Genomic DNA, 27,988 nt, shown 5'->3' with positions numbered 1-27,988 from the left:
AACACAAGCTAAGCAACAGCTGTTAAAAGGTTCCAAATAACTATAGCTGTTGAAGAGTCTTTAGATACATTTGATTGAGGAAACAAGTGAAAAACTGACTTCGGCTAGACTGAGCAAAGTGTTTGCTAGAATGGGAACATTTATTTCACTCTCTCTGCATGTTTAATATTGCTTTAAGATGTAATTATAAAAGGAAAGATGAATCAGAAAACATGAATATATTAAGTAAGTGTCAGGGTAGAAAATGCTCTGCTAAAATGGTCTTTTCTCCTCAATTAAACAAGACGAAGGTCATAGAAAACCGTAGGACACTGCCAGGCCAGGCTGGATAAGCAGACTTAAATCTCAAGATTAAACAGAAAAGACAGGTAATTAACTGGAGACTCAGCTACAAACATATCAATTAATGTTCAAGAAGATTGAATTAGGCATTTTGTTATTATATCAAAATGATATGACTCTTGTTAGCATGATTGACAAAAAAAAACCCAAAAACCTTAAAATCTCTCCTATACGTTGCATAATTGCTGGTCTGTTTAGTTATTTGAGGACTGTAATTATCTGGTAGTGTCATTTAAACGTCGCCATAGAGTGTTTTCCAACCTTTTATTTCTGTTTAATTTCAGATCATGAAATTATTTAATATTTTCACTCAGGTGTACATTTACTACCATTCCTCTTTCTCTCATTTGGTATCTTCACAAAAGGAAAAATTAATCCCTCTAATTTAGTCCCCTCAGCCCTTCAGAAAGTGTGGCCAATACCAATGTTTTCTGTGCCAATGTGGCGGAGGGAGGGGCACCTGCTCTCTGGCCTGGGTGTGGGCAGGAGGAGGTGTTCCTAAGACAAGGGTGAACAGTGAGGGTCCTGAATCATTGGGGAAAAGGCCTGTGCCCGCTGTCCCCACTGATGGCTTCCCTCCGCTGCAGCCCGACCGGGAAGGAACCCTCGCCTTCACCCTTGCCTCCTGTGCCTCCTGACTGCTGCGTCTTTGCCACGCCCATTCCTCTCCCTGGACCGCCCTTGGCTCCTCCACCCCGCACCTGTGCAGCTGAACGTCCACAAGGCAGCTCAGACGTGGACTCCTTTGGCGTCTCCTCCCCAGACCCTCTCCCCTGCACCTCCCACCCTGCTTCCTCCTGTGACTGGTCACTGCCAGTTCTGCAGTGTTCCACGAATACACTGTCATTCTAACATTGTTTTATCCCTGAAGGAAATCTTCATCTTAACCATCTTCACTTTTCTTCCAGTTTTATGCAAAGCATTTACCCTTCTGTGTAGTATCTCACTTTGTCCCAGGGGTTCCAATCTCTTTCTCTTTTTCCTGAGACCTCACCCGCTTTCCCACTGGGCAGTTCCTCCCACTCTCTTCCAAGAGTGCTTTCTTGCACACCTGACACTCAGCAGCTAAGTTTGGGATTGCCCCCTCTGCCCGAGATCAGTTGTTTAGTGCCTGTGCCCTGACGAGATTGAGATTCTCCAAGCAGAAATTGCATGGCAATGTGGGAAATAACCAGAATGGTCAGTAAGCTGGACTACTCAGACAAGAAAGCTCAGTGGTATATAAGTTTTGACTTTTAAATGTAATCATTCTTGGTAGTTGAGAAACCAAAGTATGTGTTCAATTTATGATAAGCAGTTATTGGTTATTTTATTCCAATTATTGATAACCTGTTTTGAATCTTAAGAAATGTCCTATATGAAACTGTTGCTATTTCAACAAATATATAAGTTCTAGTGGCTCCTAGCAGGAAAACTGGAATTCCCAGCACCTAGAGGGCAAACCTTGTGTCTTATTGTTTGTATCCACTCTTGCTTGATGACAGCCTATGAAGAAAACTTAGTAGCCAGGCTTGAGTCGCTGGGCTAAGGAAGATGCATCCATGTTCCAAGCTAACAGAGCATTTCCGCGCCACCTTATTCCAAGTTGAGTCAATATCAGAGCTCTGGGCAGGTGCCATCAGCCCGAAAATGTGGGGCTTCTCAATGAGCAATTTGCTTATTGTGCCTCCTGTCTGTTTTCATGGAATTTTCCACCGTCTTTGCCCACTGATACATTGGGGTGCTCATCTACTCCATACCAAAAAGGGGGGTACAGAGTGTGGAGTAAAACCTGAGGCTGAATCTAGGGACAGAAGCCCCACCCTGCCCCTAATTCTCTGTGTGACTTTAGCCAGGTCCCCTCACTCCTCCACACCTCTACCCCTGATCTGTGAATGACAACTTCTGATTCTACCATTTACACACTGTTTTTTGAGAGTGTGTGTGTTTTAACTAGCAGAGCAGGCCATCTCTGACGTCTGATAAAGTTGTGTGTTTATGTTGTGTGTTTGTACTGAGGTCAGAGTCCTTTGTGGTAGTCGGTGTACCCAGTGCATGCTTTCCATTTTGTGGAAGGTGGAATATAATTTTGCTGTTTTCTAGCTGTTCCTCAGGGGTCTAGTTTTAGTATGTTTACCCTTATGGCATATTTTTTGCAAACACTCATTATATATTTGATGTCTCAGAATCACAACCTTTGGTTTTAAAGTTGTTTTTGAAAGAAAATTTGGCCAATTCTTAGATGATTGTTATTTTCTAAAAATATATTGTCATGAAATCAGCAGGCACCAAATGCTCTTGAAAGCAAGTTCCTGTCAAGTCAGGATTCGACATTGATAGAAAAGGTGGAGGGTTCGTGACCAGAGTGTTTAGCAAGCATCCTTGCTCTGGAATTTCAGTGTTGAATGCCAGGTGTAGAGGGTGTCACATAATAGTTGCTCAATAAATGCTTGTTGAATGCATGTATTCTGTACTCAACTACTACTTGATATACAAGTAATAGAGTTAAATAAGGGAAAGGGTAGGAGGAGTCTTAGAGAGGATGTGTCTTAGCCCACTTGGGCTGCCATAGACTGGGTGGCCTAAAAACAGAAATTCATTTCTCACAGTCCTCAATGCTGGGAAGGCCAAGGTCAAGGTGCAGTCCTATTCACTTCCCCATATGGGCTCTCTTCCTCACTTACGGAGGCCTGTTTTCTTGCTGTGTCCTCAGGTCAGGTCAGAGAGAGACCTCTCTCTCGTGTCTCCTCTTATATGGGTACAAAGCGCATCATGCAGGCTCCCCTTAGTGACCTTAGAACTTCCCAAAGGTCCCATCTCTAAATATCATCACTTTGAGGTTTAGGGCCTCAACATTTGGATTTGAGGAAGGATGCATTCCAGTCTCCATAGCAAAGTGTAAATACTTAACTGTCTATCTTAAGTCTGAGCTGTAATTGTATATTAGCGATTGGAAATTAGAAATAAAACTATAAAGGTTTAATGTATAGAATGCCTTGTTTGCAATGCAGGCAAGAGAACAAAAGTTATGATACAGGGGAAGAAAAATGGTAACTTCAAACTGTAATTACAGAGAAAATGTAAAGAATTTCCTGTCCCGTGATTTAGGCAGCTCTGAGTTCCATTCATTCTGCAGAGTTCCAGAAACCGGCAGCAGTGTCCTCAACTCCCTCCATTTTCGGTGACAGGGAGGCTGCTTCCTGAAGGGTCACCAGGACAGGTGTGAGTTTACCTAAGGGTCTCTTCCAGAGGCGACCCAGATGGCACCTCTCTGTCAGGAGCACCACACGGGGGTGCCCTTCTCTGCAGCCCACCTGTGCCACTGCTGGTGGTGCCAGGTGACCCTCAGGGTAAGGCCGTGACCCTCAGCTTTCCCAGCCCACAGGTGCGCTGATTTCCTTTTATGCTAATTAGTCATCTGTGGGGTGGTGACTTGAGATCCTGTGAGTTTCCTCTTCTCTAACACCCTTTCAGCCAATAACTTCAGCGTTCAGTGATGAACTGTGAAACATTTCTTAGCCGACATTCTCTGTTCAAAAGAGTTTTTCCTCTACTTCTGTCTTTCCCTCCCTCCTTCTCCCCTCCCCCTCACTCCTTCTCTTTTCATCTCTTCCATGACGTCCAGTCAGTCGCTGCTTGAGGCGTAATTGGCAGGAAAGCTGTGTGGAGAGAAGGAAGAGTGGTGGGAAGTGAATGAAAAGCATCGGCGTTGGATAACGCAGCATTCCAGTGACAGCGTTAGGGAGACAGGGTCCCCTCTCTATAATGTTAACACGGACACTTGGTGGCTAGCAGTCTCTGTGCCGTCACATCACACTGGCCCAAATGTTTGAAGACGATCGTGTTTGATTACAAACGTGTTCATTAGCCTGGCTGTGTGTTTCCTTTCCTGTTACATGGTCGGCTTAAGGGTGAGCACGGCAGAGTTGTGGGCAAGTAGCTGCTTTCGTTCCCCGGGACACCTTCAAAACAGCCAGGGGTTCCAGCACTTCTAGGATGTGAACTAAGCAATTCTATTTTCTTGGGTCTATGTGTTTAACAATCTGTCGCTCCATTGCTGGCACCTCCGCTGCTGGAGCATGACCTGGAACCACGACGAAAACAGCAGAACAGCTCGGAGAACTGGTGTCGTGGTTTGTTTCCTTTCAGGAACGAGCGCTCTTACGCCTCCCGTGGTTCCTCTCTCTCCAAAACTCCCCAGGCTTGTTTCCCGAGCCAAGTCTGTGTGACACGTCCCGGGACGGAAAAACGGGCTTACCGCATAACTGTCCCCATCACCCTCCACTGAGAAATTAACCTAAAATGAGGCCTGGGTGGGCAGCTGACTACACGGGCAAAGGGTCCCTGTGACACCCAGCCCCCGGGTCCGGCTGACCCGCTGCTCCTGACACCTTGTGACCCAGCCGGAGCCACTTGGCCGTCCTCGGCGGAGGTGACACCCACTCAGTCACCCTTCTCGGCAGTCATTCCTCGACTTGACTCACGCACTCACCCTCCTCTTTCCTGTCAGAGTTCTCTCGTGGTGAATGGGAGAGTTTTGTGTCTCCCTCTCTGCACCCCGCACTCACGCCTGAATCCTTTGTGGACTGCAAGCGCATCAAGGAGCCAGAACAAGAACTGTTTTCCCACAGGCAGCTCTGGTTTACTTTATTGTGAGGCAGCTGCCCATCAGTCAAGCATCCTGGTCTTAAAGAGTAGGAACGTGCTGGTTATTATTCAGGGGCTCCACCCTGAGACTGGACAGATCTGTGCACGTCCGTCCTCCTCTAGCACTCGTGACAGGGGAGTGTTTAGGGAAGCCCAGTTCCATGACTCAGAGCAGTTCTTATGTCCTGGGTAGGGGGAGGGGGTGGGGGCACTACCTGAACCCCTAGGAGACACTAAGCTGCTGCAACTCGTGAGAGGCAGTGCGGCTTGCGGCCCTGCGCTGTGAAGCGAGAACAGATACAGCTCTGTCCCCACCTTTGCTGCAGCGCGCGGATGAGCACGTCTCCCTCTCTGTGCCTCCGTTTCTCTGTGAAACGCCAGACAGGTGTTGCTGTCTTTGGGAGACCCAGTCAAGGACCACATTCAGAAAGCCTTACAGGCTTAACACATGTTTTCAGACGCCGGGTCATGGCGCATTAGCAGATTATGAAATAACGTGAGTGGTCTTGGAACCTACTGCAGGAACCAGGACATGGCCTAGGCAGCAGTGCCTTCCTAGTAGAGATCTGCTAAAGAATTAATGACTCAATAATCAAAAGACAGATGACCCAGTTAAAAAGCTAACAAAGGGTCAGAATTGACATTCCTCTAAAGAAGATACACAAATGGTCAATAAGCATGTGAAGCCGGCAAGAAAATGCCCATCGAAACCACAGTGAGACACTAGCTCACGTCCACTAGGACGACTGTAGTAACAATAAAAAGAGAGACGAGTCGTCACAAGGGTTGGCGAGGATGTGGGTACATCGAACCCTCGGTACTTCCGGTGAGCGTGTCAAGTGATGTGGCCATTTTGGGAAATGGCCTGGCATTCCCCAGAGGGTTAAAAATAGTCACCATGTGGCCCAGCAGTCCCACCCCTAGGGGTGCATAGCCAAGAGAAATGAAAACATGCATCCACAGAAAAACTCACATGTGAATGGTCATAGCAGCATTACCCGTAATAGTCAAAAATGGGAAGCAACCCACGTTTCCATCAGCTGGCAGATAGAGAAATAAAACATGCTATGTCCCTACAAGGGCGTATTATTTAGTGATAACAGAAATGAAGTACTGCTACATGCTTGAACATGTACGAACCTTGAAACCACCTTGAGTAAAAGAAGTCAGTCACAAAACACAAGATACGGTATGATCCCACTTATATGAACAGGAATTAAATCTCGAAAGCCTAAAATAGGGAAATCTCCAGAGACGGAAATGAGATTAGCGGTGTCCAAGGGCTGGGGTTTGGGGGTGGGGTGAGCCCAAAGCATAATGGGTACAGACTTTCTTTCTGAGGACATGAAAACGTTCTGCATAATTGTAACATTGCATAACTCTGTGCCTATACTAAAATCCACTGGACTGCACAGATTCATAGGTGAATTTTACTCAGTAAAGCTATGAATTTAAAAAAATGCCCATGCCTGAGCCCCACCCATAAGCAATTAAATCAGAACCTCTGCAGGTGAAGTTTGGCATCAGGTATTTTGTTTGTTTTCCTGGAGGAGCTTTTAACATACAGCCATGGTGAGAATGACCAGTTTAGACTGCCCACCACGCTCCATCTGAGCGCCAGAACGTCCTAAGTCAGCACTTCTGGTGTCTGTCCCAGTGAGCACGCTGACTTAGAAACACAGGAGCAGAGCCAGTGGTCACCCCACACACACCATATGACAGTCACGATCAGTTCCTCTGGCTGTCATCTCTGAGTGTGTAGGAACCCAGAAACCCTATTTCCCAGCAACCAGGGAAAATAATGAGCATTTTTTTAAGTCCCAAACAGATCCTAGGAGAGATTCACCCTGATTCCAAAGAGCACCCTGAGAACCAGCCCGCTAACGTGTTCCCAGCTCTGCCTCTGCACAGAGCTGTACACTGCCCAGGCTCGTCGCACCAGTCAGGAGCATCGCAAGTTCCTAGGTGGTAGAAAAACAGGAGGCAAAGAGAGTGAATGAAAAACTCGATTGTGATTATTGAAGGAGGCAACTTTCCAAAGAGGAGAATCACTTACTAACTATGAAAAATAGCTACTCACATGATAGTGTGCGATGAAATGCACGCGCACGAAAACCATCGCAGAGGAGACTTAGGGAGAATTTCAGCCCTTTCCAGGACAAACCTGATGTTTAATCAGGGTGACTAGATTATTTTATTCCTTCCTATTTACAAAGGTTTAGCCAAGATCATTCTAGAAAAACAGTTTTTGAAAGCCCGATGAAAGGACCGTGCCACCCCCATTACTTCTGACACAGACGAATTAGACAGGTTTGACGGTGCTGGAGATGGAGCAGCTGTGGAAAGCCCGAGTGATGAATGGCCCTGTCACGGTCACATCTCACAAGACTGAGCTGGTGTTATTGCAGATCTAGGTGAGGTGGCCTGGCCTTTGTATAACCTTCATCGGTTTAGGCTCCGACAGACAGCAGCTAAGTGGGCCTCCCAGGTCACCTTGACACATCTCGGCTTCACTCCCTGTACAGCTTCTGGAACCAACTCGTCCCCGTGCCACAAAGTCGACTCCGTTTCCAGTAGCACTGACCATGGTCAGACACCATCGCTAGGTCTGGTAGAGGTCAGGCTCTAACAGGGAAAACAGAAACCCCTTCTAGTAGTTCCCTCAGAGGGCATTTAATGGGGGGAACTGGTTATTCGGGTCACTGGGGATCGGAGCGCTACACGGGGACATTAAGATAACCCATAGCTGGTAAACAGCAGAGAGCTACCGTCCCCCTCAGCTGGAATGACGATGGAAGGAAGCAGCTAGTAGAGAGGCCCCCAGAGGGAGTAGGGCATGGTGGGAACTAGCAGAGCCAGGACAGAGATGCGTCGCTTGCTGGAGACATCTCCCAGGGCAGAGAGGAGAGGGACATGCCCCAGCCTCTCCTTTCCCTTTGCCCTTCGATGTCCCACCAGGGACAGGCTGCTGGGATCAGCTCCCCCCGCCCCCAGTGCAGACCAGAGCAGAGGGGTGCAGGGGAGCGAGTCTGGGGGCAAGCAGGCCCAGGACTTTTGGGGTCTACCCTTCTGTCATTCCACATCCATCCTCACCCTTACACCCATATTTTAGAGCTTCATACTTCTGCTCAGTACAGCGCCTAGAGGGACTCATCATCTACAAGTATCCCCCCGCTCTCCCCAACAAGGAGAGTCGGGCTTCTCCAGCATCATATTCATCTCAAGGTCAGGGTCTCTGCTGTCCTCCATCCCCAGTCAGACGTGCCTCCTCATACCTGGTGACCTCGGCACTAAGCGGGAAAGTCAGTCACCACCAGCAAGCACCTCATATGAAATAGTGGGGGAAATGCCAGCTCCCACCCATTAGGAGGGCCTCTGTGAGTCCTCGCCCTGCCCATGCCCTGCTCTGTTCTGGACCCTAGGGGGACTGGCCCTCAGGCCGTGTGTCCTGGGCCCAGGGCAGGGTGGGGCACGGGGGTGCTTATCTCCCAGCGGGGGTCAGCCGCAGGAAGCAGCAGGCCTGGGTGGTTTGGGGAACGGGGCAGGGAGAGAGAGCGCAGTGTGTACGTTGTGTGACCCAATACAAGCCCAGACTCGCAAATCAGTCACTTAGACGCTATTTGCGATGTTCTCTCCTAAGTGCCTTCAGCCTGCTGAAAATGCAGATTTTTTTTTGCCTCCCTAACATTTCAGCGCATAACAGAATTATTGAAAGACTAAATGGAAACAATTTTAGGCATCTTTGGCAAAATTCTCTGAAATGAATTCTTGTCAGATAGACCTCTTTAAAGATTATGAGTGCGTGGTAAAATTAAGTTAAACAGGTTTTACGCTCTCAATAAAATCCTTTCAAATGAAGTCTTTGTCAGATCAAGCTCTTTAAAGATTGTAATTGTGTGGTAAAATTAAGCTCAACAGGTTTGACGCCCTCCCTCCGTTTGTTTCATAGGCTCTTGTGTGAGCATGTCGGCCCACAGGGGGCGCTGGCGATCCCTCACAGGGACTCAGCAGCGCCTCAAGCACACACATTTCCCAGCCGATTTCTGCTCTTGGCTGTGTCAGATCATCTTTGGGCAATTGCTGAGTGCCTGTGTCTTCACTTCTCAAGATAAGGACCATTCTGTTACCCATTTCACTCAAAAATATATGTAATGTCTTCGTTAAATAATGTGCTTTCTTAAGAAGGAGAAGGTAAAGAGTAAGATTCAGATAAATGACGCAGCAGCAGCATGGGCCCAGCGGGTAGGTGGCAGTCGGTCCGGCCAGCCGGGAGACCCTCTGCTGTGGACCCCGGCCGCACCTCGAGCCAGCCTGGCACTGCAGGCCCACCCAGCCTCCGGCCCAGCCCCCGCCGCCTCCCAGCTTGGTTCAAGTGACTCCAATAACAACACCCTCCCACTTCCCACGGTGCAGTTCTTCGCGTGTCCATTTCTCATTTGTGGTAGGGATCCCAGTTTTTGTTTTTAATTGCAAAGTGAACATGTTCTTTGGAGAAAGCATGATCCAGTCACACAGGTGCATTTGGATATATATTCAGTCTTTTCTCAGTTCCTATAAATATGTAATTTTTCTTTGTGAATATTATATGGTGCACCCAGGTTTACAGCAGCTTATTTTACTCAACTGCATATCGTGGCTAAAAATTATACTATATGCAACATTTTCCTATGGTATCAAGTACTTTCTACTGTATAATTTCAGAGGACTGCATACTTCCCCACAGTGTGGATATGCCATCATTTATTTAATAAATGAGAGGGTTCAGGACAAAACCTGTAGGCTGGCAGCTAAAGCCGCCCCCTGAAGGTTATTGTAACACAGAAAACCGGGCACCGAGCGCTCTGACACCGTGGGTCCTCGAAGGAATGGCTTTTTGTGTGCGGGACGGTTCCAGCTGTCAGTCACTCACTCCCGATGTCACGCTTCCTGTGCGCTCTCCGGGTTGTTAGGGGCGATTATGGATTCCTGTCAAATGAGACGTCTGCTATGTATTCAACACGGCGCCGCTTGTGCTTTCCTCAGTCTATTGCTCTCCCCCCGGAGGAGGTTAAGCAAACCCCAGTGAGCCGGAGGGAAGTGGGATAGGCATCTGGCAGCCACCGCAGACGTGCCCAGGGCCCTGGGACCCCCCCCCGCGAGCAGATTAGACTTCTACATAAATACATTTGTCTTGATTGTCACATTCCACCCAGGGTGACACCTACACGCGTAAAAATGGCTCCAAGCCTGGTTTTCAAAGCTGCCTGCCTCCCCCGTTGCTTTTTAAACCGCCTAGCTCAGGGGCACTTTCTGTGTTATATCTCTCCAAGATGATTAAGGGGCTGGGGGAGTTGATGTATAGGGACAGATTAAGAAAAGCAAGTATTTACCACTTGACTGAGTGACAGCCAAGGGGAAGATATTAGAACTGCGGGGTTCAAATCGCAGCGGAGGCATTGTTTTGCTTTTCCCAGTAACTCGATTTTAGGGCTATCTAATTCAGGGGAAGTTTTCCAAGGATGACATCACTTAGGCTAATCAGATCATTGTGGCAGTTAGAAATTACATGTAGCTGCCAGTAGCAGAAACTTGGAATAGCTGTGGCTTAAACAAATAAGGGTTCATGCTCTCTCCTCTAAAATGAAACCAGAAGTGCACCTCCGCCCGGCTGCCTTCGGCTCCGTTGTTCTCAGTGCTGTTTTCATGCCCAGGGTCATCTGATGCCCTGGCTGCACTCCAGTCAGCGGGGAGGCCAACGAGGTGCTTGCCAACTGAGACTGCTCGAAAGGGCTTCCTTGGAAGCCCACCTACTGACTCTGGCTGTTACTCATTGACCACCACGCCTGCAGGAGGGCTGGGAAGTTGCATGGGGTGTTTCGTTTTGTTGTATTTTGTGTGTGGGTTGGGTGCGTGCTGACCCCAACAGTATCAGGGCCCTTCCCCTAAAAAGGCATGGGGTCACGGATACTGGACCGGCAGCGAGTGGCTTCTGCCACACTTCACCTCGTGAAGATTTTGAGAAGTCTGGGCTCTGAAACACAGTGACATTTGCTATGATGTTAAAAGTTCCCGTGGGTAACACCAGCCCTTGAGATCTAACAGACTTGCTTCCGATCACTCCTGTCTATTTTCATTTCTTCATCCACAGCATATCTCGGGTTGAAACGCAATGAACCGGCCATCTCAACAGACGTAAGAGTAATGATAGCTACAGCTTGTCAGCCTTCAGCGAGCTCCATGCGCTGTGTTATGTGCTGAAGAATATCATCTGAATGATTCGCCTCAAAATTGTGGCTAAGGACAGATGCAAAGGAGGCTAATAACTGAAGCCGAGCAGCGGCTGCATGGGGGTTTATTAAACTCTTTTCTCTCCTTTTGTAATGACTGAAGTTCTCCCGGTACTGATTTTAAAAGTCACTTCATTTTCTTCTTGAACACTTCACGTGTGGCCAGCCCCAACACCCGCAGCTCATGACGCTCAGCGAAGGGCAGCAGCGTCAGACGGCAGGTTAAGTGGCGGGTTCAGGACTCAGACCCAGGTCTGCCTGACCTTGACATCTGTGCCCGAGCCCCTACTGTACTCAGAGGAAGCTCGATTCCCAGACTCGCAGCCCAGGGCGGTTTGAAATGCAGACTTTCGGGCCCCACCCCAAGGTCTTTGACAAGCCCCCGAGGCAGATTTCTGCTACACTCAAGTGCCTGTGCTCTGTCCACAGAGCTGGATCGCCTTCATGGCCATGATGTCCCTGACTCAGTCACTCAGGACTTTCCCTTAGACGCGTGGCCTTCTGTTGAAATAAGCCTAATCGTGAGTCGCTACTCAGAATCATAAACATTTAAATAAGCATGTGATTCACAGCAGCCCTTTCTTTCAACCCTGGGTGTCTGCCGTGGTGCCGGGTCCTGAATCCCTGTGTCAACTAAGCATCACTCTGAACATGTATGTCAGTGTTATTAATCACTGCCTGCTTGAAAGTTAATCCAGTTTGTTCTACTTCAGCAAAGCCCTTAAGTAAGGTGTTTGGAGTTTCAAAGGCCTTGGAGAGGCTTCCAAGGACACCTCCAGGTGCCTGTTGCCACTTGCACCGGCAACAGCTCTGCTCAACAGCGCTGCACCCGGGCCTGGCTTTCCCAAGGAGATGGGACTTTTCTCCCTGACATCCTCAGTCATCGTTCATCCTTTCTGCCCTCTCTCCTTTTGAAAGAAAGAGACCTGGCGGAACTGGACAGCCTGAGCCCCAGCCCCGCCACTCCTGTATCTTGTGGGCGAAGCAGTTAACCTCCTGAGCCTTCATTTCTCCCTCTGCGCCACGGCTGGTCCGGACGGTCTCAGGGTCCCTGCCCACCCATCCTTCCGCCACCCCATGCAGCCTGACGGCTCAGGCCTGCGCACTTGTGGTCTCATGGTGAAGACGCGGGGCTCTGCGTGAAATCCTCCCGACCTGATGTTTCCCGTCAGCAGAGGGATCCTGGCGCCGACTTGACCGGGTCTCCTTTCCGAGTAATGAGTGCCTGCACGCTTCCGAGTCCGCTTGCCCCCAGGCCCTTTTCAGAATGAGTGAATGAGGGAACCAGCGAAGGGATGAGGCCCAACCCCGTCTCAGCTGCAGTCCGCTTTCCTGGAGAGGCTGGGTTCCCTTTGCTTTTCGATGTTTCAAACCGTTTTCTAGCTGCCAGATTCACTTGGTGGTTTTATTTACCTGGACAATTTTCAAACGAGGTATATTGTTATCACCCTAAGCTGTTTGTCAGTTTCCATAGCAGGAGAAGAGGGAAGGGAAGACCGCCTGGGGCCATCTGGCACTGTGCAGCTCGGGCCCATGCCCGTTGCTGTGGAAGGTGCAAGCCTCGGGGTCCCTTCCTTCTTCCAAGAGCACTCTTTCTCCTACCAGGGTAATTTTAAGCAGGCATCTGATAGTTCTGTCATGAAATTAAACCTAGGTAAAAGAGCATGCTATAATACAGTGATTATAAAAACCATTGTGCTACAGGTGTCTTTTGTTTTTTTTCAATTTATTGATTTTGAGAGAGAGGAAGGAAGGGAGAGAGAGAAACATTGCTTTGCTGTTCTACTTATTTATTTACTTATGGGTTGTTTCTTGTATGTGCTCTGACTGGGGATTGAACCCACAACCTGGGTGTATAGGCAGCACACTACAACCAACTGAGCTACCGAGACAGGGCCTAGACGTGTCTGAAGAAGTGTTGCCCACCCCTGTCTTTTCCGAGCCGCGTGTGAAGTGTTTCTGGTTTGCTTTTCAGGGCAGCCTTTGGCAAGGAGTCGGAAGTTCTTATCGGGAACCTGGGCGACAAATTAATCCCTCCACAAGACATCCTGCGAGACGTCAGTGACCTCAAAGCCTTGGCCAACATGCACGAAAGCCTGGAGTGGTTAGCGGGTCGCACGAAGTCAGCTTTCTCCAGTCTTTCCACCTCCCAGAGTAAGTGGCTAGAGTGGGGGCTCTTGTGGGGACAGCTGGGGAGCTAGACCGGGCACTTTCATTCGCAGTGTGTGTCGCCATACGGGGACACGTATCCACCTTGTCAGAAGGTCTATGCCAGAATGCTGCCTGTGCTGAGCCTCTGGCACTTGTGACCCTGAAAGAGGAAGTAATCCAGGCTTCCCTGCGTGGGGCGTGGGAAGCCAGAAATGCTCCGTGTAAACATAGCTTGATATTAAACCTTGGAAACAAAGTCAGGCGAGGTTAAACCCTGTGTCTCAAGAACGAAAAGCAATACCTTTTGTCCTCACAACTTGTCAGGGGTAGGAACCGTAGCTCAGAGCTCAGAGCTGAGCCCCTGGCCAGTGTTGTCATTTGAACTGATACCAAGTTAATGAAAAAGTGTCTGAAAAGAGAACAACAGAAGCGATCAAGGTGCCAGAAAATAGAGAATATGAGAAAAACAATTAGTCTGGTAAGGAGATGGCTGCGAGATAACTCAATTATGGATTTCAAGGAAATTAAGGAATAGGATATGAAATAAAAATATGAAACTTCTTTTTCAATCAAGAACCAGAGAAGAGTAATTTGCAAACTTTAGGGCACATCAACTTTACTCAATAACTACAAAATCAATACTGTTTGAAGGCATTAAGTCACAAGTGTGTGTTGGGCAGTTACAATAGAGGCAAAGAAAAAAACGATGGGGAGAAGGAATAAAGGAGATGGCAGATCCGAATGCACAAACGGAGGGACAGAAGGAGGGTAGAAAAAAGCAAACTAACAGCAAGAGCATGAAAGAAACAAAACCAGCTCTGAACTTAATATTAGAGTTAACCCGTGGAAGATTTATTGCAAGTAAAATGCTTACATTATTTGCAAGGTGAACTTCAGAGTAACTTACTTCTAATCATTGTCCTTTGCAAAGTTGTTATTTCTTGGTTAACAGTGGTTTCCAGCATAGAGATGGAGGAGGTGTAGGTGAAATTCACAGGGGAAAATCCCGAAAACCGGGCCCCTGGGCAGAGGCTAGGGCCCTGGAACGCCGCTGCACTGGGTCTCGTGCTGATGGTGCCTCTGTCCTCAAGGTCAGCAGAAGGAGGGGAGCTTTCGAGTGAGATTATACACTCTGTTTTAGAAATCATCCTAAAATATTACCATGAATTTATACTTTTATATTTTACTTTTTGTTATTTAAAATACTACTTTTTGTCTGTTGGTAAAATTGTACATGTTCATTCCCAGAATCTATAAAAATAGAAGATCTGTCCACCTGTTAAGGATAGTTTGGACACAGGGTTGGATCTGGACAGACTCCACATAAGCCGGATTCTTGAGAGATCCTCAACTTTATAATCCCACGATATCAGGCAATCTGTCACAAGCAGTCATCTAAACTGTCCCTTTTATCTCCCAGTGCCACCCACTTAACAAAAAAAAAAGTCAGAAATAGCTAATTTTCCTTTTGCTACTTGCAAAACAACAGCTCTGAACAGGGACCAGATGCAGCTCTTCCTGATTCCTTTCATTCTTGCACATGCAGGGCTGCTTGGGTAAGCGTCCTTTCGTTGGGTGGCCACTCGACGCCTAATATTTAATAATGTGGCATCTTATGTCCAGCGGCACAGCATCCCTGATTCCTGTCCTGTCCGTTCTGAAAAGGCTCCCCAGGGCAAGAGAGCGCGCAGCCTCCGTGGCAAGCCGTTGTAGGACTCACACAAGCTCACCCGGCGTCAGCCGTTTGCGAAAAGAGAGAGAAGCTCTCCGAGTTACGCTCAACTTTGTAATTGCACAATTCAGCTGTGGTTCATGTCACCAAGAAGTGCTCAGCCCAGTTGCTGCCCAATTCATGTCTTTAATCATCTCTGTTATTCTGACCAAGATCTCTTCTACCACGCCCGCTAGTACTTGGTCTCACGTGCTCAGTTCCATTTTATAATGTAAGTCGTGCCCTCAGTTCCCCTCGGGGTAATTACTCCACACTTATTCCACCCAGTAAGTGATGTGAGTAACTGTCAGGGTTTCAAGGATCAGCGCACAACCCAAGCAAACTGTTATCATTGTTTCTGCTGTCTTTCTTAAAACAAAGCGTCACACGAACCTGGGTGATTCTGCTAACAACAGGCCTAACTCACCCACACCAGTCTGTTCTTTGAAATCTCGGGAGAGGTGGCCACTGATGTTTATAATTTGAGCAAAGCTGGGAATTCTCCCATAATGGGTAACTTTGTTCCATGTCAGTGTGACTCTAGAGAGGAAATAAGGGACAGGTCTTTGCTATTCTTTTGAAAAGTGAACCTCATTACCTCAACAAAAGTTTGGCCAAGTCCGGACACTGGATAGCAGGAAGAAAAAGCCAGCTTTTTGTCTGGCACTAATGGATACTCAGGGTGAGAGGAAATCAAGAAAAAAAGATTACAGATTTATTTCCTATTCCGCATCCTGTTAACTACTTGGTAGGCTAACGCCATGCTTTGTTATGTTTATGAAGTTCTTCTTGTAACGGAGGGGAGAAGTTGGCAGAAGTTATTTTCATGATGGAATATCTCTTCCCGTATGATAGCAGGGTTCCCATCCCCTTGTCATGCTGAATAGTATTGCATTTTAGGGGCAGAGCGTGGTTGTCCATCTGTCCTCGAGATCAAAGTTGACCATTTTTTCAAAGACAATTTTTCCATCTCTTTCAGTATTTGCCTAAATGGCCCCGTTGTCTTTACACTGAAAAGGGTCTCCTCCCCTCCCGGAGCTCCTGACTGCACCAAAGGCACTGCTCTCACTGTTGTCCCCCCAACGGTCTGGGGTTCCTGCCCTATTTCCTCTCCCGGTTCTTCTTCAACCTGACCTACTTACAGTCCTTTCTGTGGACAGTCACAGCCCTATTGAAGAAGGAAAGCCACTGGTAAATCAGACGGCTTCCGGCGTGGCTGGACCCCGAGGGTCACGAGACAGCGTCATGTCCCAGACGTGTTCACACACCTGCTCGCTCACTCTCCCTTCCTCTCGCTCTTGCCATTTTCTCTGTGTTGCTTTCCATGTGGCAACATCCTTGACCACCAGCGGCCCCAGGGGTATGTGTTCCCAAACAAAAAGAACATTTTTGCCGAGAAACAGCCCCAGGCAGGACTCAGGACTGACCAGCTGGGCCTACTCTCTCTGGGTCCCTCTGGTTCTCTTTGCATGTGCCTTGTTTTCTGACTCTTTCTGCCCACTCACCACTCAGCCTCGGTCTCCCACGCTTACTTCCAGAATTCCTTTCTGCTCAGGCTCTGCTTCAACAAACATGCTTTCAGTGCGAGGAAGTTGAGCCGGATCGTAGTAAGGGCCGGACGTTCAGGATCTAGGTTTAATGCATGTTCTGCCCCCACTGATCACAGCCTCGGCCTTGGAGTACAGGCTCAGTGTGGTGTTTGCCCATTGCAGCACCTGCTGGGTGTAAGGACCCTAAAGAAAGACTCCGAGATTAACTGTTAGGGTAAAGAACATTCTCAGCAAAATGTGACCCACATAAAAATTGTCAGAGTTGGAACACTAATAGTTTTCTTTTGTATTGTAGCCTTTTGTTTTCAGAACGTGTTGCTTTTCAAAACAGACTGCCGGGAACAGGAAGCAGGGCTCGGGGCTGCTTCCTCAGGGGCCTCCTCTCCGTCCGGGACTCTGTAAAAAATCTCCAGGATTAGAGATTCCGAACCTCCCTTGATTATGTATTCTGCTCTGTACTGCAACCTTCCCAGCTAGGGGGTTATCTGGTTTTTGCTAGAGTCCCTTGGCTTCCCTCTAAACCTCTCCTCTCCGTCCCACTCTAGAGAAATTAAATGTTGAATGTCTTCTCTGTAAAATACTTTAATGCGTGTGAAAACATTTCTCTGGCCCTCACCTTCCCATCTCTGAGCGTTAAAGACTTTTGGTCTGAAGACGCAGTCAACCGATATAAAATGACCATTCTCCCTTTCTTGGCTTGTTTCAAACTTGGCTGCTAAAATGACCCTTTGCCAGTCATCGTCCTGTCTTCACTGTCCTCAAATAATCCAAGTACTAATGTAATTCCACACCTCAATCCACTGACCAGTGCTAATATGGCTCCTGGAGCTGATTTCTTTCGTAGCATCTTTATTTGAGAACAAACTTAGATTTAGAGTAAAGTCGAAAAGATAGTACAGAATTCCTGTGTATCTCCTACTCATTTTTCCCTGTTAACATCTCACACTCATCACCACTAATGAACCAGTATTGATCCATTATTATTAACTACAGTCTGTACTTTATTCGAATTTCCTTAGTTTTTACCTCATGCCCTTTGTTCCAGGACCGCATTGGGACGTCACAGTACCTTTCGTCATTACGCCTCTCTAGGCTTGTTGAGTCGGTGACAGTGCCCAGACTTCCCTTGCTTTGGTGACCCTGGTGAGATATTCTGCCGAGTTCCTTCAATATTGGACTGTCCAATCTCTTTTCATGACCAGACTGTGTGTGTGGGTTTGGGGAAGGAAAACCACAGAAAGGAAGTGCCGTTCTCATCCCCGCGTGTCAAGGACAACTCCTATCGCTGTGACTTAGCACCTGTGATGTGCGGGGATTGATTTTTCTGCCTCCTGTTCTTGCAGTCCTCCCCAGACAGTTCCTTCTGAATTCGGGATCGACTTCCCACTTTCCCACCGCAAATTGCTTTTGTCTATCTTTCTAATGACTATTTTTTTTTCCACATGACCAGTGTTATCTATTATAAGCACAATGTTTGGACAAGTCGAATAGCTGCTAAAAAATTGTTGTCCCCCTTAAACAATTACGTGGCTGATAGGGATTAAAATCGTGTGGGCCCGAAGGGCTCTGTGTGCGGGAGGCCGAGTTTCCTTCCCTGCGCCATGGTCCGAACCCGCAGCCATCTCTTACCTGCCGCGTGCGCTGCACCGACCCTGTGCGTGCACACAACCACAGGAATTTCAGACAAAGCCTTGCTAAGAATAAAGGAGTTGTCTGAATTCCGCTCACTGACAACCGTCTTATTATAACCCCTTTTCACTGGGTTCTCATGTGCAGTATTGGCTCAGGACCCCAGGGCTGAGGCTGGCTTCCTGAGCCGTGTGTTTGGAGCAGCATTTTGCAGTTTCGCTGCACATCAGCTGCGTTCAAGTGGGGAGCTTTAAAAACACTGATGCAGGAAAGAAAAATAAATAAAAGACGGACTCGGGGCCCCACTCCCAGAGATGTCCATTTAATCGTCCCAGAGCAGTCAGATCAGAGGTTGAGAACTGCTCTTCTGAAGCATCGGCCTGTATTAGATGCAGCAACCGAGTCTGTGGTCAGACTCTCGGGGAGGTGCTCAGACTGCTGTGCTTTTTAACACTCCTCAGGCGACTTCAACAAATTGCCAAGGTTGGCACAGGGACCCCCCACCTCCCTCTTTCATTTCTGTAGCCCTTTGTATTTGGGAAATCTCTTGTCGTTATCTGGCCAGCGCTTCTGTTCTCAGAGGCTTGGGCTTCCCACGACTTTCCATTTTATGGACAGTAGCAACACCAGGCGCAGAGATGGCTTTGATTCTGTGTTCGATTCAAGACGACAGTGTGCTTGCTTCTGCTGAGCGGCTGTGAGTTAGCCAGACTGCCTCCCAAACCGATGAAAAATAAAAACATTCCTCTTGCCCTTTCCAAGCCAAAGAAGTGAGAAGAGCACACAGAATCGGTGTCTCTCTCAGCACAGAAGGCTGATCGCCAAACCAGTGGAGTGAAAGGCGAAGTCAACCACATCGTTGACAATAAAGGTGGAAAAGGTCCGGGTGTGTCTGTGTGTCCTCCTGGTTCATGGTTGTGAGCCGTACTTGGAGACCTTTGTGCATCGTCTGCCACGATGCAACGTTTTCTAGGGGAGGAGGTGTCCCACACGGGAGCTCACTGTCACGGGCTTCTTCTGCCTTCATGGCCAATGAACCTTGACCCGCATCCCGCACCCAGCTGTTTGTTTTTCTGCCCCCACACAAGTGAGAATAACACGTCCCTAGTCAAGACCTCGCGAGACATTGTCCTGTTTCAGCTCTGCTTTTGTCAATCCATTAAGCTAGAATTTTTCCTGTCATAATTGCATCTGATTATTTTTAATTAAAACTCCATGCGTGGTAATTCCTCTCCTGCTCCAGCATTTACAAGTTTCAAATATTTGTAGACTGTTATCAGGCAGCTTCTCCTCAGGCCTTTGCTTAGCCTGGCTCTACATACTCCGTTCCTCTAATCGTCTCTCCGAGGTCAGGCTTTCTGTGCCGTCGTCATTTATTGGCCTGAACAGTGATCATTTTTTCAGGCTGACTCTCATTCTGTGGCTTCGCTCTTGTCAGCCTGCTTCCTCGGTTGGTGATAGTTTCCAAATTCGTTGTCACCGGTCAAGTTCAGGGTCATGCTGTGCACCAAGAACACTGAATCACCACTGGTGGTATATCTGGCCCATACTCTGAATTTGTTTGGGTCTTATCTAATTGACACCACTTCTGCTTTTGTATGAGCTTTTATCACTTTTTAAAATAATGCCCAAATATATTTTTACACTGTTTTCAATCTCACAGCTACTCATGTTTTGTAGGAATAAACATGCCAAGTGATCATTTTGTGATGATTCAGTCTTGTTCGTTGTCAGTGTTAATTATACTCTATTGTAATTTACAAACCGATTGAAATTTATCATAATGAAGGAAGAATTGCGTGGCAGGTTTCCGTGCCCAGGGTGTTCACTGGCCCGCTCGTGGGAGTCCCGTGGAAGCCGCACTGCTACCAGCAGCGGGATGCTGGTGATCGTGGTTCTGTAAGGACTGGCACCTGGGGCCCCCTGGCTCCGTCTCCACGTGGACGCGCTGAGCGCTGCTGCCGCTGGTGATCAGCCACGGGGCCGGGCCGGGCCAGGCTGACCAGTGCGCTCCCCGTGTTCCTTTGCTTTCAGCACAGTTTAAGTACCAATACGTGAGGGTTAGTCCCCTTTTAAAACATTGATACTCTTTTTTTCCCCCTTTCCTCTCATTGAGTATCCTTCCACGGCTTCTAAACTGTGGTCATTTTTTGCTTCTTTTAATTCATAGGGCATTTCCCATACCTCTCCCTAGTCTAGAAGGCATGTAGACGTACTTGACTTTGAAGTCAGGTATGTATGGGGCAAATTAGGCAAGTTACTGTGTTTCCACAGGAAAATTATTTAGCCTTTCTGAGCTGGGCAGGTTTTCTTACCTGTTAAATAAAAACGATTGACGCTTATTGGGTTGCTGTAACCATTGAACGAAGTGATGAACCTGGAGTTCTTAGCAGGGTGCTGTGCACAGTGGGCACTCAGTGTGGGGTCCTGGCGTCACTACTAGGACTCTTATCACTGGAGCGCTCACCCCTTCGCTAGTACTGGGTCTTCTCCCACCTCCTGCCTCACTAGGCTTCTCCTTTATCCCAAATCCGCGGCTGCTTTTAAAAGTCTTTGAACATCTGCACTCCGGAACATTTCTAGTAAATCACAGCTGTCATTCTGCCAGAGTTCTGAAATGTATCCAAGGTCATGGCCATGTGTCTGAGACTGGATCTGCATCTGAGGCCACTCTGTCTGCAAGTTGCCCATCTGAGGAGCCAAAGTTGAATCTTAAAAGGATCCCTTTGTGTTGCAAAATGCATACCAGAACCAAACACAATCCCTTCCTGTCAATCAGCTGGCCATCCCTAGCGTTCGCTGTCCGGTGCTGAGCTCTGAATAGAAAGCAGCACCCCACCGCCCTCAGCCAAGGGGCGATTATCAATTGCGATGCTACAGAAGGTTCGTGCTGTGGGCACTCCAGTGAAATTAGGGAGTTCAGAGCATCTGCCCATAAAGAATTGTGTGCACATTTCTTTGAACATGCCGACATTTGTACCATAAGGGAAATATTTTATTAAAATATGATAATGTCATGGATGCTTAAGTGTGGTGGCTGGGAGCTTCCAGCTGAATGATTGTATCTTAAAACTGGAAATTGGTAACAGGAAGAAGAAGCAGAAGTGAAAATCTCTGGGGAAAGGGAGAGGCAGACCTGGGAACTCAAGAGACAGCCCTAACGTGTTGTGCTGAAATGGCAGCGCCCGCCTGAGGGGACGGGCAATGCCGAGTTACCCGAGGCCACGCCCCAGCCCGGTGAGGATGGTGAGGACGGTGAGGACAGGTGGCCGCCTGGGCAGCAGGACAGGAACCAGAAGTCTGAGGGGACTGATTTGGCTGCCAACCAGCAGAGCCTCTTCCAAGGAGAAGCCGTGAAAAGGTTGCGCCTGAAGGCGCTGATTGTGCTATTGATCCAGGTTCTTATCTAGAGAAGCCCCCAGCTAGTGGGGCGCTTTAACACTTCAGATAAGCCGGCTAACCAAGGTGAACTCTGACTTCGTGAACTTCTTGCTAGAAAAAGAATGTGTCTTTGAATTTCTTCACCCTGGAAACTAAGTTTAGGCATGGCGCAAAACTCAGAGGGTAGGAGAGATGAATCCGTGAGGAAAACGGAAGGAGACCGGAGGGCTGGCCTAGGTTTAGTGGAAGAAATCTCCAGCACTTTGTGGGATTGGATTTAGAAAAATGTTCTGAACGTGAACTGGATCTGCTCTTTCAGATGGCTTCGTTATTAATCAGCAGTGCATAAAGATGCTGGCCTGGCGGCGGCCCCAGGAAAGTGGAATGTCGGGGGGCGGGGGGGAAGGGGGGAGAGTAGTACGTGCAAACGTGTGTGTGAGCGACAGTCTGGGGGGCGCCATGACGATGGGAATGGCATTCAGTACTTAGGTTGCATTTCATACTTCCAAGGACCTCCATAATCATTCATTCTTAATCCCTCACTCTTGCCTCAAGCTGCAGGGACAGGCCAGCCATTATTCTGTTTTACAGAAGAGGATGATCACAGAACACGGAAGTCGGGCTAGGTGCCCAAGGTCAGAATGACGCAGTGACAAAATCCAGACTCAAACTGATCGTTCCCAGAATGCAGACCATGGTGTCTGGAGAGACCACATGATCACCTGTTTCTAGTGTGCCTCCGTTTCCCCCGGAGGTAATGCCGTTCTTCGGCTGACTTCCCCAGTTGCAGCAGCAAGACGGATGTGACGCTGCGTCCTTCGTGTGACTGGCACTGAGTGCACTTTGAAGGGGGACAGAGGGGACGGTGGTCTGGACATTTCACCCGCTTCAAGAAGCTGAAGTATGAAAGCTGCACCCCTCCTTCCCCCAGGATCTATTTCAGAGCCAACTTTTCTTTCTAGTCATGTATTTAAGGAAAGGTTTTCTTTTACTTTACTAACCTAGTTCCAATACTGCAGTTATACCCAGCATTATAAATCATGCAACAAAACTACAAAAGGCCTTCTTCATTACGAGGTCCAGGTCTGTGCTGGGTCTAAGTCTTCAGGACACAGGGCTGCTTATTCACAGCAGTTAGTTCTGCGTACGGCCCTCTCTGAGCTCTGGTTGTTGAATGCTGGGTAGTCGACCGGAGTTCTTAACTAATAACTTAATCCAATTTTTAGGAAGGGAAGACTAACGAGGGCTGTCCTCTAAGACTCATGAAAACCTACATGTCTTTCTAGAAACTGAGAGTATCTGATCAGATTCTTCACGGAAGCAAAAAAACTCCTGTAAATGTCGGAAAGCTGGCACGTGCTGGAAACCCCCTTTGTCCAATTCATCTAAAGAAGCTACTATTTGTAGGTGACTTGTCAGCAAGTCTGTCAAAAGCTTCCCGCTCCAGATAAAAATTCAATAACCTTTCACTGCGGATGTGCCACAATTATCACTCATTTAAAACCAGTCCCTCTAATGGAGTATTTTATCACGCTGGACAGTCTCCGCATTGTTCATTATTTAGTGTTTGCTAAGCCGAAGGCACCGCCACGGCACCTCCCTTATCTCTGCTGCCTCAGAATTGGATTTTATATTTCCAGCCCAGTCAGATATGACAAGTCATTTTCTTCCCTCTTGTCTTTTAAGAAACGCAAACTTGATTTCTTTTTTTTTCCTCCCCACAATCACCACTTCAAGATTAAAGTTTATTGGAAATGTCTGTATTCACCAGCTCTGGGACCTGCACTGGGGGACTAGTGCATTTTAATTGCAGTCGGGGTTTTCCTGTCTTCTTTTTCATTCTTTTTAGTTTCTGATACATGTGTATTCTTCACGTCTTTAGAACCTCGTTCTCCTAAAACACACAGCGTCTGGCAGAGGTGAGGTGTTCTGAAGCCTGATGCAGTTGGAAGACAGGAGGGGCTATTATCGGAGTGATTACATTACAGAGCCTCAGTAAAGATGATGATCAGCTATGTAACTGGGTTTCTGCGCATAAAAATTGTCTTTATATGAGAAACTTCCTGAAAGGAAAATGATAAAGTCATTAGCTGGACGGACACCTGGGGGAGAAATGCCAGTTCAAACAATAGCTCTTCTGTATTTAGATTGTTACTGAGAATTGTAACAATGTAAGTCATTAAAAAAAACTCAGGCACCTGTGGTTGCAAGTGAATTATTTTTTAAAAATACACTTTATGCAAGCTTTGGAACTGAGCTATAATACATAATACTTCTAGGTATTTACCTTTTATTGCAGGTTTTTATCTTGGGTGCTCTTTTAGTGTAGCGCTATTTTCGAATGAAAACCAAGTCCCTTCTCTTGATGATGAGAAATCCCTGGGAAAGGTAGGCGAGGCAGCCTGCAAGGCTCAGAATGAAACAGCCATGCATCTGCCCCCTTCACTGCAAGCTCTCTCCTTGGGCCTCTGGAGGACCTGCCCACTTTCTCCAGGTCGGTCTCTTGCACAACTTTTAGGGAAATGCAGAATGTCACTCAAGGACTGTGATGACAAGATTTTTTGGACCTTTTACGGGGTATATCAGGAGACTAAGAATCATAGTATAGAGAGAAATTCTCACCGAACTACTGAGCTTAAGATGCATGGATTATCGTTATAAGCATCAAAACAGAAATAACATCCGTGTCTTTATGCAGTACGCTAATCGTGAAGGCCATCCTTGAGGGTTGTCTTTATGAAGGAAAACATTTGTTCGAATTTTACCCAGAGAGAGACGTTCAGAACTGCTTGTAAAAGAGAGTATGACAAAAATCCACCTGTATTATTTGTTTAAACGGACCACGAGTCCAATTAACACGTTTGCTCAAGCCAACAGCTTTGGGCTTTTCACAGAAATCTTGCAAGGCTGCTAGAGCTACGCCCCCACGAAGGAGTTTTGCATATGCTGCCATATCTGCCTCCCTCCTGGAAGCAGGGCCTGGGTCACTGCAGACAGATGGCTGCCACCAGCAGAAACGCCTCCCACCGCCTCCTGTTCCCTCAGACACGTGCGAGAGGGGCCTTACCCCCACGCGGTGTCCGGACTCTCTCCCTGACCCGACCCTGACCATGGAATGCTGAGGCAAGACCAACGTCTTACGTGACCCTCCTGGCTTTTCTGTTCCTCGGCACCTGCATAGCTCAATAGTAGCCATGGGCTGGCCTTGGAGAAGGCACTTACCCCCATGGATGGTGTCATCTGAGATACAGACCCCTCATAGGATTTGCTCGGAGGATCAAGTCAACTAGGTATGCCGAATAGCTAATACGGTGGCAGGAGTGTCCAACCATTTTGCATCTCTGCACCACACCGAGAGAAGAGTTGTCTTGGGCCGCGCATTAACCACATTGCGACACGTAATCACAAAAACATCTCATGATGTTTTAAGTAAATGTACGATTTTGTGTTTGGCCGAATTCACAGCCCTCCTGGGCCACATGCAGCCCTCGGGCCGCAGGTTGGGCAGCCCTGGCAGAGCAAACGGCGATCCCTCCGATAAATGGTAGTTTTTTCCTTCTGTTTCTTCTCCTTTTTAAAGCTCCTTACCTCATTCTTCGCCATCATAAGACTCTTTTTCTCCTGACTCACTTTATTTCACCGCCAACATCTGCCCACAGTGGTACTCAGTGTGAAATGCCCCCGTCTGCCTCCTGTTGATAGCCAGGCCATTCTGCTTAAATTAATTTTCACCGGCAAGGGATCTTTGGTATATTACATCTGAAATTAGACTTCCAGCACTTAGCGTTTAACAGCCTCCCAAAATCCACGAGGCCTTTGAACTCAGGTGCAGGGTGAGGTTGTATTGTTTGAGACCACAATGAGTGAAACTCAAGGTTAAACCTCCAGCTCTCATTAAACGACTTTTCTGTAAACTTGCACTTCATCGTAGCAGGGGATGTGGAAGTGAAGAAGCTGCTGCATTGTGGTGTGAGTAAAAGCTGTAACAAAAGTGATAGACGACCCAACTCCACAGCCTCGGGTAGCTCTGGAGCTCCCGGGCCTTTTAACATCAAGGGGTTCTGTCCGTACTGATCCAGGCTGACGGACCATCAGTAGTTAAGACTTACCCAAGCTTCAGCCAGGCCTAGTCTGCCAGGGTAGCCTTCTCTACTGCCTCCAGGGTTATAAAACTACTTAATACCTCTTTTCTACTTAATGTCTCTCAACCCTGTAAATGCTTATATAGATGATGTCTCTCTTCTTTTTATAAAGTATTTTTTAATCTATTTATTTATTCATTTTTAGATAGAGAGGAAGGGGAGCAGAGAGGGAGAGAAACATCAATGTGTGGTTGCCTCTCGAGCTCCCCCTACTGGGGACCTGGCCCGCAGCCTTGGCACGTGCCCTGACTGAGAGCCAAACCACTGACCCTTTCATTCGCAGGCTGGCACTCAATCCACTGAGCCACACCAGCCAGGGCTTTTTAAAAAGATTTTATTTATTTATTTTTAGAGAGAGGGGAAGGGAGGAAGAAAGAAAGGGAGAGAAACATTAATGTGCGAGAGATACATTGATTGGTTGCCTCTCACATGCCCCCATCTGGGGAACCAGGCCTGCAACCAGGTATGTGCCTTCCTCGGAATCGAACTGACGACCCTTTCGTTCGCAGGCCGACACTCTATCCACTGAGCCACACCAGCCAGGGCTAGATGATATCTCTTGATGACTGTTCAGGGAGTTCTGGAGGTCCTAATTCTGTCTGCTAGGAAATTAGTGTTAGCTAGAAATGGAAACTAGTATTTCTTTTCTTCTTTTTTCTTAAACTCTTTTAATCATTTTTAAGTGTACAGTTCCGTGGCATTAAGTACATTCACATTAATGTGCAACCATCACTGTTACCCCTCTGCAGAACTTTTTCATCTTCCCCAGCTGAAACTTCACACGGATTAAACACTGTCTTTTCATTCCTCCTCCCCCAGCCCCTGGCAACCTCCATGCCGCTTCCTGTCTCAGAATTTCACCATTCTAGGGACCTCCTACCAGTGGAACAATATAGTATCTATCCTTTTGTGACTGACTTACTCATTTAGCATGATGTCCTCATCCATGTTGTATCACGTGTCAGAATTTCCTTCCTTTTCGAGGCTAAACTGTGTGGATATAGCACATTTTGTTCATTCATTCCTCAGAAGACACTCGCACTTTTTAGACATTGTGGATAACACTGTTATGAACATAGGCGCACAAAGATCCCTTCGAGTCCCAGCTCTAAGTACTTCTGGATGTATACCCAGATGTGGAGTTATAAAAATTGGTATTCTGAGACCAGATGTACTGCATATGTATTTCTGCCTCGCACCTCCCAGCCCCCTCACTGCTTGTATAGAGGTTGTCTCCCGATGAGACGTCCAGCATCATCTCAGACATGCTCATCGTAATAGGGATAACACGACGTACCAGGCCCTTTCCATCGTTTCATCGAGTCTTGATGGCCGGTGAGGTCCATGTTCTGGCTGTAGCTGTGGGGTTAGCTGCAGGCCGCATGTGAGTGGCCTCAGGGCTGCCCTTGTCACCGTCACATTTGGTCACCTTCAAGTGAACCATTATTTCTCTACCACCTCGTGAAATAGAAAATAAAATAGCCCAGCTTGTTGAGACAGAATCGATACATCCCATCGTGTAAGTTTAAGATAAACAACAGTGTGATGACGTGATACACGCAAATACTGCGGAGTGTTCACCACAGTAAGGTTAACATGCTGTATATTAGATCCCCAGAACTTACCATATTTTCAGACTATAAGACACACTTTCTCTTTCTCCCCTTCCCCCACCCCACCAACAAATTTGGGAGGAGAAGGAGGGTGCGTCTCATAGCCCGAATGTAGCTCACCTGGCTCACTGTGGGGGGGTCGAGGGGGGCAGTGGTGGAGCAGGGTCGCCACTTCAGGAAGCCGGCAGCAGCAGGAGTGAGGCGGTGCGTCTTACAGTCCGAAAAAGACGGCATTCCTCCTACGAGGAAAAGTCTGTACCCTTCCTGCAGTCCCTGTTCTCTCTACTTCTGTGAATGTGGCTTTTTAAAATTGCACACATCAGTGAAGTCACACAGTATTTTTCTTTCTTTATCTGATTTTTTTTCTCTTAACGCCCTCGGGGTTCATCCACGCTGGTGAGATGTTCTTCGTTTTGTTATGGCTGAACAATCTCCGTGTGCGTGTGGGTCACACCACATTTCCCTGGTGCATCCGCAGGTGCGCGCTGAGGCTGCTCCCGTGTCTCGGCTGTCGTATGTCAGTCATGCCGCAGGGAACGTGGGTGTGCAGATGCCTCTTCCAAACACTGGTTTCATT

General features: G+C 47.7%; 1 protein-coding gene across 1 annotated transcript in view; it reads left to right on the top strand.

Moving 5' to 3' along the window:
* The window catches only part of EXOC4 (exocyst complex component 4), a 674,858-nt gene that overhangs the window by 556,757 nt on the left and 90,113 nt on the right, over positions 1-27,988 (top strand). The window contains exon 14 of the mRNA XM_045855728.1: positions 13,210-13,388. Within this exon, the coding sequence (XP_045711684.1) occupies positions 13,210-13,388 (179 nt within the window). The remainder of the gene's footprint in view (positions 1-13,209; positions 13,389-27,988) is intronic.

Source organism: Phyllostomus hastatus, unplaced genomic scaffold (assembly GCF_019186645.2).
Source record: "Phyllostomus hastatus isolate PE091 unplaced genomic scaffold, TTU_PhHast_1.1 phas_scaffold_114, whole genome shotgun sequence".
Taxonomy (NCBI): Eukaryota; Metazoa; Chordata; class Mammalia; order Chiroptera; family Phyllostomidae; genus Phyllostomus; species Phyllostomus hastatus.
This window is presented reverse-complemented; position numbering and strand designations above follow the sequence as displayed.